General features: G+C 45.8%; 1 protein-coding gene across 1 annotated transcript in view; it reads right to left on the bottom strand.

Moving 5' to 3' along the window:
- Nucleotides 1–1,338: 1,338 nt before the first annotated feature.
- The window catches only part of rg (A kinase anchor protein rugose), a 488,645-nt gene continuing 472,196 nt past the window's right edge, over nucleotides 1,339–17,787 (bottom strand). The window contains exons 46-48 of the mRNA XM_080278156.1: nucleotides 9,806–10,002; nucleotides 4,460–4,611; nucleotides 1,339–1,429 (exon numbers count right to left, since the gene is read on the bottom strand). Of these exons, the coding sequence (XP_080134282.1) occupies nucleotides 1,339–1,429; nucleotides 4,460–4,611; nucleotides 9,806–10,002 (440 nt within the window). The remainder of the gene's footprint in view (nucleotides 1,430–4,459; nucleotides 4,612–9,805; nucleotides 10,003–17,787) is intronic.

The following is a 17,787-nucleotide window of genomic DNA, read 5'->3' as shown; positions in this document are numbered from 1 at the left end:
ACCTCTAACCTCAGACTTTGGGCTCACTGGTTACAGATTTTATTTTGCTCAATTTACAACGCCCACACTCAGCCGAGAGCAAAATAATGTACTCGCTCAAACTCAGAGTCAGATATGAGAAGGGTTTTCCTCACCCACCTCAGAACTGGGTCTGCTTGTGTGGTTATTGCCGATACGTACACGAGTTGCTTTAAGTTTGCGTCTGTCTGGGAGGAAGGGGGTGGGGGGGAGGAGCAAAGCCTCTAACAGCCCCAAATACCACCTGACTCTCTCTTCATTCTACTTCTACAGAAAAATAAGCTTTACTTAAATACATATTAGGCTCATCATTCATTTAAACCCCTACTGTGTAAAGATTATAATAGCTCATCCCAACATATACATACATATACTGTAAGTGCACATTATATATATATGTATATGCAATAAATATATGCATCACTTCAAATTTTACAAACCTGCTTAAAAGTACTCACTAGTGAATGGGAATGATGTACTATAAATTAAAGTGTATATCATAACAAGGTCAAAGAATTTCTGACTTTAAGCTGAAGTTTCCAAAACCCATTAAGCACTGAAAAATCTTTATGAATGAGTCTACTGTAATAACAGACTCAATATACACTCAAGATGTGCTGTTCAACTAGGAATTAAATATGCAAGTGCTGTGTCTGCCTTTGGTAGAATCAAATGTTTAACCCCTTATTCTTAGCTACTGTTGTCTTCCCATCAGCAACTAATGATTCTAGGTCCTATACAGTACACTAAATTTTTGCAATATAAGTACAGTCTATCACATAAGCATAATGAGCTGTTGGGTAATATTTTTAACCAAGTTCACCCAGACTTTAAGTCTATGATCACACCACTATGGAGGCTATGAAAATGCCAGAAAATTAAGCAATTTACACACTTCACAGGAATCAGCAACCATTTAAAAGAGCTAGTTTCCTCTAATTTCCAAGCCAGCAGTCTGAGAAAATCTTAGGAATCGTAAACCTTAATTTCCCTCAAGTATACAACAGGTCCCTTTCAAAACCAAACTATGACAACAGAATATTATACTCCTTCAATAACCCTTCAGCCTAAATACATAATAAGAAACTAGTATTTATATATTTATATAAAACACCGGAACAAGAGGCCATCTGGTAGGCTGAGCCTCATTAACTGTGTAGCCGAGACAATTTTCCTATAATCTATTTTAGCTACAACTGTTTACCAGGGAGTAGTTCATTTTAAGAAATTATTACCAGATTAAGATTTGCTACACTTGACTGATCACCTCCATATTTGTGTGTGCAGTATGAAGGTGGTGTGGTATGGTGTGGTGGCAGTTTAGTAGCGCTGCTGGAACTCATGGTGCCATCGATTGAAGTCTATATGGAACACCACTATGGACCCAGCAGCAAGACCAGCCATCAGGAATCTACAAAAAAAGAAGGTATTCTATTAGGTAACTAATCAAGGATAATAACAAACTGTAATATTTTATATATTTATATAAAACACCAAAGTTGGAAAGCCAAACCATATTTCAATGAAAGAACGCCTCAGACTTGGCAAATTAGAAGCCAAGTTTCTAGGTGCCTGGTATTTTCATATACAAATTGACAAGAATGGATACATGATTCTTATTGCTTCATCATACAAACGAGTTAATATCAACAAAGTTATAAAATACCAAAATTTTGGCTTCGCAACCTAACTACCCTTACTAAACCGAACCCCAAAATATCCTTGTCAATCTGAACATTATGCAAGTCCTCCTCAAATCTACCCTTAAAATTTCCCTTCTACCTTACCTTCACACGTCTCCTTTGGCTCGACTCTCTAGCTTTAAGAAATCTTCATCATGCCAAGTCTTACTATGCCTCTTGTTTTGTTTCGTTTTTAAAGGCTCCAACATGCTTGCATGCGTCGGCCTTGGTCACCTAATGGCGGCCCTCCATGCTGCACGATCCATTGCAGCTTCCCTGTTCAGTCCCTTAACCCTAAGGTCACACTTAATGACCTCGTCCCATGTCTTTCTCAGTCTACCCTTCGTAACCCCACCCCCAGTATTAACACTTCTCACCTTCCTCATGCAATTATCATCCCCCATCCTCTCCACATGTCCAAACCATCTCAATCTACCTCTCCTCATCACAACACCAATACACTCCAGTCCCATCCTACCTCTCAACTCTTCCATCATGAACCCAGCCCCCCCAGACCTTGGATGCAGGGACGCACTACACATCCACCTAATCATTGTCATTTCTGTACGTCTGAGCCAGTGAATATCCTCCTCCTTCACTGCCCAGGTCTCACAACCATACAGCATTACACTCCTAACACATGCTGCATACAAAGACCCCTTAGCACGTAGGGAGAAGGAGAGTCCTCTCAATGTCAGGAGAGGCAAGAGCTCCCTGAACTTCTTCCAACCACTTCTCACCCTAGCCACAGAGCTAGCTCCAGCCCCACCTCCAGCACACAACATGTCTCCCAGCTGACAAAACTCTTCCACACACTCAAGAGATTCACCAGCAAGTTCAATTCTTTCACATCTGACAATCTCCACCTGCTCTCCCCGACACACCGTACACATAAAATCAGCATTATCTCGCAATCTACCTCCGATACCACTACATCTCTTATGCACCCATTTATCACAAGCACCGCACAAGATGGAATTACTTCCCATGCCCTTGTGGCAAACTGCACATGGGCACACTCTCCCTCGTCTTTGATAGTACCGCCACCAACCCTAGATATCATCACTATTGTTCTATCTGCATTTACCCTTAAGCCCTTGTGCCCCATACCATCTCTCCACTTCCTAAACCTTTCCTCCACCTCCCTCTCGTTCTCTGCATCAACACCAAATCATCAGCATACAACAACTCCCAGGGAAGTCCGTTTCTAAAGTCACGTGAAAGGGCTGCAAGTACCTTGATAACAACGTGGGACTCAAAACTGACCCCTGATGCACACCAACATTCACGGAAAACCCATTACTCAAATCTCCATGCACTCTTACCTGGGTGTGAGCACCCACATACATAGCCATAACCACCCTAACCAGCCACTCCTCCAAGCCAAGCTTTCTCATTGCCCACTTCATCACCTCTCTAGGGACTCTGTCAAAGGCCTTTTCCAAATCAACAAAAACAAAATAAAGATCCCTTCTCCTACCAATATATTTTTCCTGAAGCTGTCGAACAATGAATATGGCATCAGTGGTCCCCCTACCTGGCATAAATCCAAACTGCATCTCATCAATATTCATTCTTTCTCTAATCATACCTTCTAAAACTCTCTCCATTACCTTCATTATCTGATCTAAAAGCTTTATACCTCTATAATTTCCTCTTTCCAGGGCATCACCCTTCCCTTTATACACATTTACAATTACACTCTTCACCCAGTCATCTGGGACAACACACTCATAAATAATCCTATTTATCAGGTCAGTGACTAACTTCACCCCTATATCGCCTGAGGCCTTGAACATTTTGGTAGTCAACCCAGACACACTTACTGCCTTCCCCACCTTCATCCTGCCTATTGCCTCACTCACAGCAGCAGCATCAATCAAAGGCCAAGGGCCAAACACTGGATCTGCTGGCTCCAAACCTTCTCTGTCCCAGTCAAACTCCTCATTCAACAACCGGTTATAATGCTCTCTCCATGCATCTTTAATATCCTCACTGTTCACCACTACCCTTCCTTCATCATTCTTCACACACTGCTCACCTATAATATCCCGATTATCCCTCTTCACCTGACCTGCCACCTTAACTATCATATTTTTCCTTTCCCCATGATTTAGGTTATCAAGTAAAAGTCTCTGTGAATCAGACTTTGCCCTGTATACCTCTCTTCTAGCCCTACACTTGGCAGCCAAATATTCCTCTTTGCTACCACCCTTCTTCCATTCCCGAAAAAGCCTTCTTTTCTCCTTAACTGCTGCTTCTACACCCTCGTCCCACCACCAAGTTACTTTATGTCTTGGTGGTCCTCTTGTCCAACTGCATGTTACATCAGTAACTCTCAAGAGATTGTTCTTGAGGGCTCTGTATTGTTCATTAACGCCTCTGTCTACAGCTCCCTGTTCAGCCACCACTCTCCTCAACTCGCTATAGAAGGCATCCCTTACTACTTGGTTTTTCAGCTTCAATATTTTCCTCCTAGGTTCATAAGTCCTCTTTTTCATCACTTCTTCTTTAAGCACCATATCACAAATCAGTAGTTTGTGCTGCTGCACACACTCCTCACTTCCTATACCTTTAACATCCCTCACTAACCTCCTGTTGGCCCTCCTAACCAGAAAATAATCTATCTGACTGCTATTACCCCCAGACTCATACATAATTAACCTACTGTCTCTACCTACAAAAATTCATCTTGACACTAGCCTATCTAAATGTGCATCAACACATGTCCACTTGAGAGCCTATTGTAGAGTGCTCACCGCTGGTCATGTGAGAGTGCGAGGGAACGGATAGCTGAGTCACAGGTGGGGAAGGCATAGAGCAGTGCAAGTGAGAAGGTTCGCCACACCTCCACAATGCCCTTGTCCCCTCCGGTCATCATGTATTCTCCATCACGGCTCAAGATCACACACTGCAAGAATATTTTATTTTATTTTTTAAAACTAAGTTATCACATGCTGTACTATACATTTTATATATAAGAAATATTTTTTTATAGTGGGGATGTTTGCATGCATTAACCCCTTAAATGCGGATCATCGCTTTTGCGATGGTCGGCCCAAAGGACATAACGGCGGATCGTCGCGTTTGCGATTTGAGTTAATTTTGAATAACCGCGGGCAAGCAGGCTCCAGCTGGTATTGTCTATCAGTACCGCCACCCTTGAGCTACGTTTAGCACACTTGACCTTTGTACTACTGACCTCGGTTGTTGCCAAGTTTCATTTTTTTTACCCACCCACGCACCGATGCGCGGCCCTCCCTCGTCGTGCGATATGGCAGCGCGCGGACGGCTCATACGTGTCAATCTGCGCCTTCCTCTTGCAAGCACTTTATGCTATTTGGAAACGCTTGTTTCCCCAGTTGTCACACTAGGATTTTTTCGCGGTTTGCCCCTGTTTAGCGTCAGTCCACGCGAATATTCCAAGGTGACACCATGTCTAATTCAAGCTATTCCGAGTCTGTGCCTTCCAGCCCTCTGAAAAAGGGTTTTGTGACCTCCACCCCATTCAAAACCTTACCAGGAACTGCTAAGGGACTGAGTGACTCTGCAATAGCCAGTGAATTATTGAAAGCGTCCATGGATTATGGGAGTGACGTCAGTGTTTGGTCAAGCCTGGCAGAGTCGGACACGCAATCGAGTGCTGAGTCCAAGGTGCCAGAAGTGACTGTTTCTGTGCCAAGCACCTCAACAGGCAAGGCTCCTGTGAAAAGGGGCTTAGAATATGGAAAGGGGGCCAAGAGGAAAAGGAGTGGTGACCCCGGTTCACAGCCATTGTCCCTTACGCCACGTCACGCCACCCCGCCACGCACTCCCAGCCCCATTCTCTCGTCCTCCTCTTCAGCTGCCCTGTCTCCTGAGTCTTCAGAGTCGCCTTCACCACCTCGGAAGGGAAGTAGACAGTCGACTTTACGTAGTAGAGGTTTCCGTAGGCCCAGTGTTCGTGGTAGTAGGGCTAGAACTTTGTCCCCTAGTGTAAGGCTAGCTCATAAGGTTACTCGCACTAGGCAACTCGCCAGTCACGCCACCGCAAGTGACCTTGAACCCTCTGATAATCTCCCCACCACCACCGCCACTACACCAACACGACCTAGGACAGCCTCTGCCTCACGCACTGTCTCACTACCTGCCTCACCCACTCCCACACGACCTGCCTCACCCCCCGCCGCCCCCAGCACCTCCCAGCCTAGGCAGGGCACTCTTGATGCCTTCGTGTGGTCAGAGGGCTCAGATTTTGTGCCGGAAGATCTGCCCTTTGATGACAGTGGGTGTGGAGTTCAGGCTGACTTCCCTGTCCAAGAGGATGGTGAATGCTTGGACTACCTGTTGGCCTTCCTTGACAACGAGGTAATGGAGCAGATTTGTACCGAGACGAACAGGTACGAGGGGCAATCTGCTGCAGTTCGTGAAGGAGAAGGTGAGGCGGCAACGCCATCCACGTCGCAGATGGCAGCATGGGTGCCTCTAACGATCAGGGAACTCTTTGTATTTATTGGGTTGATGTTATTGATGCCCCACAATTGGAAACATAAGCTGGAGGAATACTGGAGTTCAGACGATCTTTGCCCCACACCAATCTTCAATAAATACATGAGCCGCGATCGTTTTAGGCAGCTCATGACTTACCTTCACTTCGCGAACAATGATGAGCCTTCCCGAACTGACCCATTATGGAAAGTGAGGGGAATCCTGAACTTGATCAAGGATAAGTTTACGAGGTTCCTGCGCCCTTTCAAGAAAGTGGTGATTGACGAGTCCTTGGTTTTGTTCAGGGGCCATCTTTGGTTTGTGCAGTATATTCCAAGCAAACGGCACCGCTTTGGAATCAAGTTTTTCATGCTGTGCGACTGCAAGACGGGGTTCATCTTAGACTTCGTGATTTACACCGCCAGCAATGTCGATTTGGACAAGACTGACCCCCTTGGATTCTCTGGTTCTGTGGTGAAAGTGCTGTTGGAAAAGTACTTTGGCGAGAATCATGTCCTGTATACGGACAATTACTATACAGCTCCTAAACACGCCAAGTACCTTTCTGAACACGGCGTCGGATCCTGTGGCACTGACAGGAGCAATAGGGCACACTACCCTGCCTTCCCCGGGGCTGAAAAATCAAAGCGGGGAGACGTGCACCTGAAGAAAACTGACAAGATGCTTGCGATCAGGTGGCATGATAAGTCGTGAATATGCTCACCACAGTACACAAGGGGGAAATGCTGGCCACAGGGAAGGTCGACAGAAGGACTGGCGAGCCTGTGATGAAGCCTGATGCTGTCATTGACTACAACGTCAATATGCGGCTGGTGGACAAGTCTGACATGATGATCGGAGAGATAGACTGCCTGAGGAGGAATCGTCATTAGTACAGGAAGGTGTTCTTGCACTTGATTGATATGTGCTTGCTGAACGCCTTCATCCTGTATAAAATCAAGAACAGGAAGCCAGCAAACTACTCTCTCTGAAGATTTTGTAAGACTTGTGTCTACCAGCTGCTTCAGCGTTATGGGCAGGTACTTGCATCAGGTCCCAAACGCCACCCTCAGACACCTCCAGACCGCCTACAGTGTCAGGACTACCTTCAGCGACACCGCCTGGAGCCACTGCCTGCCACTGCCAAGAGGGGAAAAGCACTGAGGAGGTGTCATGTGTGCAGCCACACTACCAGGCAGGACAGAACATTTAGGCGCACCTCCTTGCAGTGCAAAGAGTGCAAAATTCCCCTCTGTGCTTACCCGTGTTTCTTTGACTACCACAGCCTGACTAGATATTGAAAATAAGGGTAAGATTCTTGGAAATAATACTGAGAGTGACAGTGATACTAGTGTTTAGTTTTCTTTTACGTACTGACAGTGACAGTCTGATGAGTGTAAATTAGTGTATGTACTTGTAAAAGCACTGACAGTGACAGTGTTTTTGGGTGTAAATAATTGTACATAGTAATAATATAAGTATTGCGAGTGACAGTCACTCCAGTGTAAGAAGTTGAAAGCATATGTTCCTATTCTATGATCTGACAGTGACAGTTTGTGGTGTAGAAAATATTATTTTTATAACAATGGACAGTGACACTGATGAATAAGGCAAAAAACGGACAGCTAGAGTGAAAGTGAGCGATAGAAATGAAGTGCGAGTGGCCGACCGGAGCGAGAATAAAGTGCCTGCCATAAGGCTGAATAAACTCGCGCCGCGGTGGTCTTCCTCATTCCCGATTCACAATACTGGCAGTGACAGTGATTTTTATGGCCGTAATAGTGACAAGCGAACGTTTGCGAAGTACTATGAAGGAAAATAATGTAGTATACGTGTTTTTAGCCGTGAAGAGGGAAATGTGTCTTCAGTGACGGGAAGATCGCCGCCGCGCTGCATGTCGGCCGTGCGCTCCGTTCATTATAGCCTTATTTTCAGTGCTTATTGTACAAATACGGATTCCAAACAACCTGTACGTTGTTGTATAAAGTGTACTGTGACAGATTGAGGCTGTGGTAGAAAGAAAACCGGGTTTCTGGAGGTGTGAAAGTGAAGACTTAGTTACCCAACTTTGCAAGTCTTCACAAGTCCTTTGGTAGTCCACGAAGGCTGAACATGTGTCTCAGGAGAAAGCTGAATGTAAGTACTATATGCCATAAAAATTTTAATGTTCTAGGGTTAATCTCTGATTTTTGGCAAATATTTTCCCACAGGTACTCAGACCCCGCTACAACCCCGCCACAGCGGGGGGATCGGCCGTACACAGCCGCGTTTAAGGGGTTAAATGAATCTGCCATTATACTTACAAAATTAAAATAAGAAGTTGAACCAACGTGAAACTCCCAGGCAGATGGATGAACTACCCATCCTCAAACCCTAACAGGACTAAGCTTGTTATGTTACAAGTGTAAATGTTCAGGCCTACAGTAGCCTCACCTTGGACCTCCTTCCCCTTCCAAGGGGCATTATTGGACTGCCTGCTGATGTTAACACTGATGTTTTAACTCTGTTATTCCTTGTTATGTTGTTATTGCTTACATTGATGTTTTAATACTGTTACAGGGTTGAGGCATGAATCAAATGGAAGAAACGCTACTTTTTATTTTAAAAGAGGAAGAAGGAACCAAAGGCTAGGAACCCGCAAACAGGTCCTTCCAAGAAAAAAACAAAAACAATACAAAAGAGAGCCAAATTCAAGATCCGTTCATTTCGAGATGCCTGGACACACTGAATTTGAAAGACTGGAGATCATAGGAAGAAGGAAATACAGACAGAGGGAGACAGTTCCAGAGTTGACCTCTTGCACACATGAAGGACTGGGAGTAATGGTTAACTCTTGCATTAGAGAGCTGGACAGAAAAGGGATGAGAGTTTGTTGCTAGACGGGTGCTATGCACCCATCGTAGAGGTGGAGGGATGCAAGCAGACAGTTCAGAGGAGCAATGACCATTGAAGTGGCGATAGAAAAGAGATAAAGATGCAACAGTGCAGTGAAGAGACAGAGGTTGAAGGGAGCTAGTAAGAGGAGAAGAGTTAATGAGACAAGAAGACTTTGAGTCCACCCACTTAAGTGAGAGAAACCTGAAATGATCACTTGAAAAAATGATAAACAGTGATAGAGAGATTTAATGTTTTTGATAGTTACCTGGGATGGCATCCGAGACTGGTCACCAAAGGATACACAAAAATATAGGCACACATACAGGATATGATCTACTGAAATATGAAAAACTACATTAATAATAAATACATGTTCAACAGCCTCCTCTTCCTGCCTTCCCCCCCTAACTACATTCAGTTCTAATACCTGCACTGTCTACCTGTTTATCAATCCCTTTCCTTACATGACCCAAGGCATCATGGGAGGGTTTTGGCTTCAGACCTCCATAATGGAGGGGTCCAGTCCTACAGTGGACTACAAAGGATGGCACACTCATTACTTTACCGGCATCAGAAGCAGAAAGGCCCAGTGTTTGGCTACTCAACTCAGACATACAGGACAACACTGACCAGCTGCTCACCCTTGGACAAAAATATATATTGTACACCTGAACCAACCCTATGATGCAAATCCTAATAAGATACATCCAGCTGGAATGCCTTAACACACTAAACCACCAGGCATCATTTCTAATACCAACCTGAATATTATCATTGTGAGATTCATGTCTGAGCCGCTTGCCATTCATGGTGTATGCTGCCACATGGCCACGGTCATAGTTAATGACAATGAGGCCCTCACGAGACAACGCTACATTCTCTGGAGAGCGGAATCCTTCAGGTGCTTCCAGGGACCGTAGTAAGTCACCCGATGTGGTGTGGATCAGTACTGGACCATCTGAGTTGAAAGAAGTTGCTATGATCATAACAAAATATCTATAGCACTAGTGCATATTACAACATTTCAATTGCTGCCATCCTGCCTCTCTCCCCCTTTTTTCCTCACCTACAGATGGGGTGAGACAGGGTCCAACAAACAAGGAGGGAGAAGGCACAAAACCACAAGTATCAACAGCATGCTCAGTGAAATTACTACAATATGAGTAGGTGAGGGCACCAGTCATCCACTCACTCAGAGTAAGGATGCCTTATGGTCTCTACACTAAGTGACAGGCCAAATGGTTTCCTATACCCAGAAAACCATTTACTACACTGGATGGTAACCATATAACTGGGGTTTTTGGCCGGATTAAGTGTTCCCCTGATTCCCCTATCTAAAATCATTTAATCATGACAAACGTTTTGGAGGGCCTTGGAGGGCCCAATACCTGCCCAGGGCCCTAACCAAATGGGAAGATTCACATGGCCATGTGGAATGTGAGAGGTGTGAACGAGGAGAGCTAGAGGGTACAAGTGGTGAATGTGTTCAAGAGTGCGAGATATGTCGTGATGGCACTGTGTGAAACAAAGATGAAAAGGTGTAAAGTGGAGGAGTGGGAAGACGTGAAATGTGTAAGATCAGGCATGAATGGACAAGGAAGATGCAAGGAAGGAGTTGCTTTGTTGATGAATGAGGTATGGCAGAGTGGAATGAGCAGTTATAAATGTGTCAATTCTAGATGTATGTACATCAGGTTCAAGTCTGAGAAGGTGAAAGTGGCAGTGATTGTAGCGTTTGCACCATGTGGTGATGGGAGTGAGAAAGACAGGTTTTGGGATGAGCTGGATGAAGCAGTGGGAGATGTGTCCATGAGCTATAAAATGATCGTAATGGGCAATATGAATGGAAGAGGAGGCACTGGTCCTGAGGATGACATGATGGGTTGTAATGGAGTACCACGAGAAAATGAAAATGGGATGTGGCAGAAGGATATGTGTCAGGAAAGGAGGATGTGCATTTGTAACCTGTATTTCAAACATAAAGATGCACATAAATATACTGTACTTGTACACAGTATAGAAGGAACAGAGATCGTATTGAAAGGAGCCTGATTGATTACATGCTTACAGAGAGGTCGATGCTGGGAATGGTTGCTGATACGAGGGCCGTGAGAGGCCGATGTGGAGGTCTGTCAGATCATATGACTGTGGTGTGCAAGATCAAGCTGAAAGGAGTGAGGTGGACCAGGAGAGAGAGGAGCAGTCAGGGAGAAAGACAAGGTAGAGAAGCCGAGGATCAAAGAAATGGCAGATGAATACAGGACCAAAGCAGGGGAGGAGTTGGAATCAGTGAATTGGAGTGAAATGGATCTAGACAGCTTGTGGAATGCATATGGGGATTGCTTATTCAGGAATGCTAAAATGGTGTGTGGCGTGGCAAAGAGTAACAACAAAGAAGAAAGGTACGGCGTGGTGGGATGAAGGGGTTAAGAAAGCAGTGGAAGAAAAAAGGAAAAAGTGGCTAGAGTGGTTACAGGACAGAGGTTCAATTGAAATAAGAACTGAAGATACTGAGAGCAAGAAGCACGTAAAAAGACTAGTGAAGAGGAAAAAGAAGGAAGTAAATGATGAGCTAGGAAGAAAAATGAGTGCAAACTACTCTGAAAGTAGGTAGTAATTCTGGAATGAGGTGTGGAAATATAGAAGTGACAGCAGAAAGAAATGTGAAAATGTGAAGGATGTAAAGTGGTAGATTATTAACCAATAGTGATGAAGTTAGGGGCAGATGGAAAGAATATTGTGAAAGTCTGATGAATGAGAATGGGGAAAATAAAACAATTGTTAACATGACTGGTTTTGGGGGTGTGCAGAGACGGGATGCAGTGCCTGGAAACATGACACTCGCACAGGTGAAGAATGCTACGAAGCAGTTGAAAAATGGGAAAGCAGCTAGGGCTGATGAAGTGTATGCAGAGATGATTAAGTGTAATGGAGAGAGCAGAATGAAGTGCTTGTTGGAGATAAGTAAGATGGCATGGATGAGTGAAACTGTGCCAGCAGAATGGAAAAAGGCTATGATTGTACCCCCGTACAAAAATAAAAGAGCGAAGTGAGTGCAAAAATTATCATGGCATAAGTTTATTGAGTATTGTAGGGAAGATATAAGGAAAAATTATTATAGAGAAAGTATGAGAGACATCAGAAGTCCTAGTGGATGATGAACAGGGTGACTTTAGGTGTGGCAGAAGATGTGAGGATCAAATATTTGCAGTGAGACAGATAGTGGAGAAGGCTTGTGAGAAGGATTTAAAGGTGTTTATGGCATTTATGGATCTGGAAAATGCATACGACAAAGTACACAGAGAAGGCTTGTGGAAAGTTTTATGCATGTACGGTGCAGATGGTAAGCTGCTAGGTGCTGTCAAGAGTTTTTATGATAGTAGTGAGGCATGTGTAAACGGGCATCTACTGTAAGTGAATGGTTCACGATCAATGTGGGCTTGTGACATGGTTGTGTGATGTCCCCATGGTTGTACAATACAGTGGAGTCACCTAATCCGTGGCAGTTAGAGACTGGTACCTACCCGTGGATCATGAAATTGGTTTACAAAGTTAAGAACCAATGGGAAAAAAGGATATTTAGTCTGGACCCTCATGGAACCCCCAACAGCACCCTACCTACACCTAAACAGCCAACAGCATACACAAACAGACAATCTTAGAATTATTCAATGCATAGTAATCCCCTCCACTATCCGATGTAATAGAGCCAAAGGCATGCCCAGAAAGTGGTCCTGACCGGATAGTGGGCACCAACCTCCTTGACTTGTACTTATGGACCCTAACTCAGAAAAACATCTATACAACTCCCTCTGGACATGCATTGCACCTATTTAAGACCCAAATCACACCAATAAGGGACATAAAAGAATGAAATAAATGCAAAAGAACCATAAAATCAGGTTTTTGAAGTAGGTTTATACAATATTAAACATTCTGGGTACTTACAAGTCCCTGGCTCCTGGACTGGTAGTTATGGACCCTAACCTAGCCTAACTCAGAAAAACACCTCCCTACTGCACATGCATAGCACCTAAGACACTACATATTCACACCAATAAGGGACATAAAAGAGTGAAATGAGGTGTTAGAGGCAAGTACAGTATGGAAAATTACAGTACAGTATGAAACATTCTGCGTACTTACAGCAAGTCCCTGGCCATCTCGATGAATAACTGCCTCCTCTCAGACTCTGACAGTAAGGAGGATTTCCTGAAGCACTTGCAGTACACTATTCATGAAGTCTTGCACTTAACTTAGTCATTCGCACTCAGAAGTCCATTCTCTTTACACTGCACACTATTGTCTTACTTATGCTCCATTGTAACTTAATAAGTGTTGCACTCTGCACTTTAAGTCTTTCCATTCATAAAACCATTTTCTAAACAAAACACACTGAAGTTAATTTACGTTAAATTTAGTCCAAAAATTATTTGTCTTTTCACTCAGCTTTCTAAATTCTTAACAATACTGTATGCACTGTTTTTCTTTCACTGCACAACACTAAATTCCCGTGTAGTCTAGTGGAGAAGTTCTTGCCGTTTAATCACTCAGAGTCTGAGAGTAGCACAGGGAGGTGACCTAGGGGTGCATCACTGGGTCGTGGTGATGGCGTACCCACTGCAGACGACTCTGAAGATAGGCGCAAACTCATGTCAAGCGGTGACTCCACCGTGGCTGATGTGCTGGGCTGTGGCTCGGAGCATGAGGGCCTGTCTTGGGGAGGCAACGGAGTGGAGCCAGGCCTGGGCACAGAGCGGGTCACGGGCCTGAAAAAGCTGTCAATCGTTGATTGACGCAAGGAACGATGATTCTGACGATTAATGATGCACTGCCTGAAAGCACGCACTTCCTCCACAAGTCCCAAGGACCCCATCTCCCTGTCGCAGTCCGGGTGTTCCAGGTAGTCCAGAATGAACTCTAGGTGTTCCCGGAGCGTGCTCAGCTTGGGGGTGGCTGAAGTAGTGTCATGCTGAGAGGAGTCCGCATCATCGTCACCATCCTCATTGGAATCTTCAAGCTGGGTACTGACACCTGCAACTGAAGATGCGATCTCGATATCAGAAAGGGTCTGATACCCAGGATCGCCCTCGTCGTCATCCAACCACTCACGCACTTCGTCCACATCAACATCGTCCCCATGCGCACGTAGACGTGCATGGAAGTCATCCACTTCGAAACCTAGGAAATCGTGCTCCACATCTGTTCCGAGAAGCAGATGAGACCAACCATTTTCTAGAGTCTTGACAGGGACTTCCTCCCATGCACTGGCCCAGTTGTAAATGGCAGACTTGATGATGTAGCGGCGAAGGTTTTCCAAAGTCCGCTGGCCTCGCGTGTCCCGTCCCTCCCTGTGTTCGTCCTTGTCCTTGAGAACAACCATCACCTCATCCAGGAACTTCCGTCGGTATAGCCGCTTCATTGCCACGATCACTCCTTGGTCCATTGGTTGGATGAGAGCAGTAGTATTAGGTGGCAGAAACATGCACCTAATGTGGCCAATCTCAGCCACCAAGTCCTTGTCGCACGGGTGGGCAGGTGCATTGTCAAGGAGAAGGAGGGCCTTTACTCGGTCGCATGGGATTCCCAGTTTCTCTGTCTGGTAATGTATGACCTCCTTGATGAAATGGCGGTGGAACCAGTCTTTGAAGATATGGCCAGTGAACCATGCCTTCAAGGAACGGTACCAGACGACAGGAAGAACATCCATCACCCCACGAAGACACCGAGGCTGCTTTGCACGGCCAACAATAATGGGCTTAAGCCGGTGCATGCCATTAGCATTAGCACAACACAAAGCAGATATCCTTTGTTTGGAGAGCTTGCGGCCAGGCACACGCTTCTCTGTCTCCTCGGCTAGAGTGTTTATAGGCAAAGAGCGATAGAATAAACCAGTTTAGTCAGCATTGTAGACTTGACCAAGAGTGAGGCCCATCCTGTCGATCAAGCCCTTCACCTTGTGCCAAAACTCCTCTACTCCATCCTTGTTAGCGTCCAAAGCTTTGCCGTGAGACTTACGGTTGGTAAGACCATGTCTTAACTTGAACGCAAAGAGCCAACCCTCGGATGCCTTGAAGTCTAGGGCGTCGTGAAGCCTTGTGAACTTCTCAGCAACAGCCTTCAGCTCCATACCACGTACCATCACACCAGCAGCACGTTGATGTCGATACCAAATCGACGTGGAGCGGTAGACTTCAGCAAACTTGGGAGTAAACATCATCTTCCTCTCCAAGTCGCATTTGCTTTTCGACGAGAAGTCAGCCGTGTACCGCATGAGTTTGTCTCGGGATCTCGATATCAAACAAAGTAGATCGGGCCTGGTTGAACTCATGAAGGATGTGTGACGAAGACCATCCCGCATCTACTTTCTCCAATATCTTCCTCTTCTTCTCCAGAGTCAAAACCACTCTCTTCCTCTTCTCAGGCAGCGGGGCCATCATCACACACACGAAGGAGAGGCACGAGAACAGCAGGAGTGCCTGCAGCATGTAAGGCACCACCACAAAAGCGAGCACGTGGGCAGCCATGACGATGAGTGTATACTCACGACAAGAAACGGGCGGAAAGTGGGGAGGATGCAGGGGCGCTCTAGCGGATGTCGGAGGAATGACGCACCAAAACAAAGCTGTCCCGCGCCGCGTGCGCCAAGTTCAAATTATGGCCAGGAAAAGTCAGATTTTTTTCAATTTTTTTTCGGTTTTCAGACCATTTTGGGAATTTTGGATCCCGGGACGATTATGTCCGGTAAGTGGGGATGTCCGGAAAGTGGGCATCTGGATAGTACAGGGATTACTGTATTTAACTGAGAGAAATCTTCTTCTTGGACCCCAACTGGGTCGAATGTCACCTTGGGGGGTTGGGGCTGTCCATAACAGAGCCCAGGGAGAGGTAACCTTGAAAAAAAAAAAAAAAAAGAAAAAGAAAAAAAAAAAAGGCCAAGTAGCACTCAGAACTCATGGGGGAACACACATAGTTGGCGGGACAAGAGGTAAACAAAACATGGTGGCTGTAGTGTGCACACTTGCCACCAGGGCCGGGCTGTGATTGGCTGCTGGGTCTAGGTTGTCTGTGACTGGCTAGCAGCCGTGGAATGTATCATGGATGCCCAGATATTATAAATCTCCTCAGAAATGAGCCACTTTGGAACCTAGGAACCGTAATTTTCAAGTTTTTCCGCGGAATAAAAACAACAGGAACTGGTTAGGCAAAGTACCGCACATTACAAATCCGTGGCTTACAGATACGCAAATTAGGCGATTCCATTGTACAGTAATCCCTGTACTATCCGGATGCCCACTTTCCGGACATCCCCACTTACCGAACATAATCATCCCGGGATCCAATATTCCCAAAATGGTCCAAAAACCGCAAAAAATTCGAAAAAAATCAGACTTTTTCCTGCCTGTAATTTGAACTTGGTGCGCGCAGCGCGGGACAGCTTTGTTTTGGTGCGTCATTCCTCCGACGTCCGCTAGAGCGCCCCTGTATCCTCCCCACTTTCCGCCCGTCTCTTGTCGTGAGTGTACTCGTCGTCATGGCTGCCCACGTGCTTGCTTTTGTGGTGGTGCCTTACCTGCTGCAGGCACTCCTGCTGCTCTCGTGCCTCTCCTTCGTGTGTGTGATGATGGCCCCGCTGCCTGAGAAGAGGAAGAGAGTGGTTTTGACTCTGGAGAAGAAGAGGGAGATATTGGAGAAAGTAGATGCGGGATAGTCTTCATCATGCATCCTTCGTGAGTTCAACCTGGCCCGATCTACTTTGTTTGATATCAAGATCCCGAGACAAACTCATGCAGTACATGGCTGACTTCTTGTCGAAAAGCAAACGCAACGTGGAGAGGAAGATGATGTTTACTCCCAAGTTTGCTGAAGTCGACCGCTCCAAGTTGATTTGGTATCGACAGCAACGTGCTGCTGGTGTGATGGTACGTGGTACGGAGCTGAAGGCCGCTGCTGAGAAGTTCGCAAGGCTTCACGATGCCCTAGACTTCAAGGCATCCGAGGGTTGGCTCTTCGCGTTTAAGTTATGGCATGGCCTTACCATCTGTAAGTCTCATGGAGAAGCTTTGGATGCTAACGAGGATGGAGTAGAGGAGTTTTGGCACAAGGTGAAGGGCTTGATCGACAGGGAGGGCCTCACCCTTGGTCAAGTTTAGAACGCTGACCAAACAGGTTTATTCTATCGCTCTTTGCCTACAAACACTCTAGCTGAGGAGACGGAGAAGTGTGTACCTGGCTGCAAGCTCTCCAAGCAAAGGATATCTGCTTCGTGTTGTGCTAATGCTAATGGCATGCACCAGCTTAAGCCCGTTATTGTTGGCTGTGCAAAGCAGCCTCGGTGTCTTCGTGGGGTGATTGATGTCCTTCCTGTCATCTGGTACCATTCCTTGAAGGCATGGTTCACAGGCCACATCTTCAAAGACTGGTTCCACCGCCATTTCGTCAAGGAGGTCATACATTACCAGACGGAGAAACTGGGAATCCCATGCAACCAGCTAAAGGCCCTCCTCCTCCTTGACAATGCACCTGCCCACCCGTGCGACAAGGACTTGGTGGCTGAGATTGGCCGCATTAGGTGCATGTTTCTGCCACCTAATACTACTGCTCTCATCCAACCAATGGACCAAGGAGTGATCGTGGCAACGAAGCGGCTATACCGACGGAAGTTCCTGGACGAGGTGATGGTTGTTCTCAAGGACGAGGACAAACACAGGGAGGGACAGGACACGCGAGGCCAGCGGACTTT

This window comes from Coenobita brevimanus, chromosome 72 (genome assembly GCF_032717465.1).
Source record: "Coenobita brevimanus isolate Jiangsu-jjx chromosome 72, ASM3271746v2, whole genome shotgun sequence".
Lineage (NCBI taxonomy): Eukaryota > Metazoa > Arthropoda > Malacostraca > Decapoda > Coenobitidae > Coenobita > Coenobita brevimanus.
The sequence above is the reverse complement of the archived record's forward strand: the minus strand, read 5'-3'. Positions and strand labels throughout refer to the sequence as shown.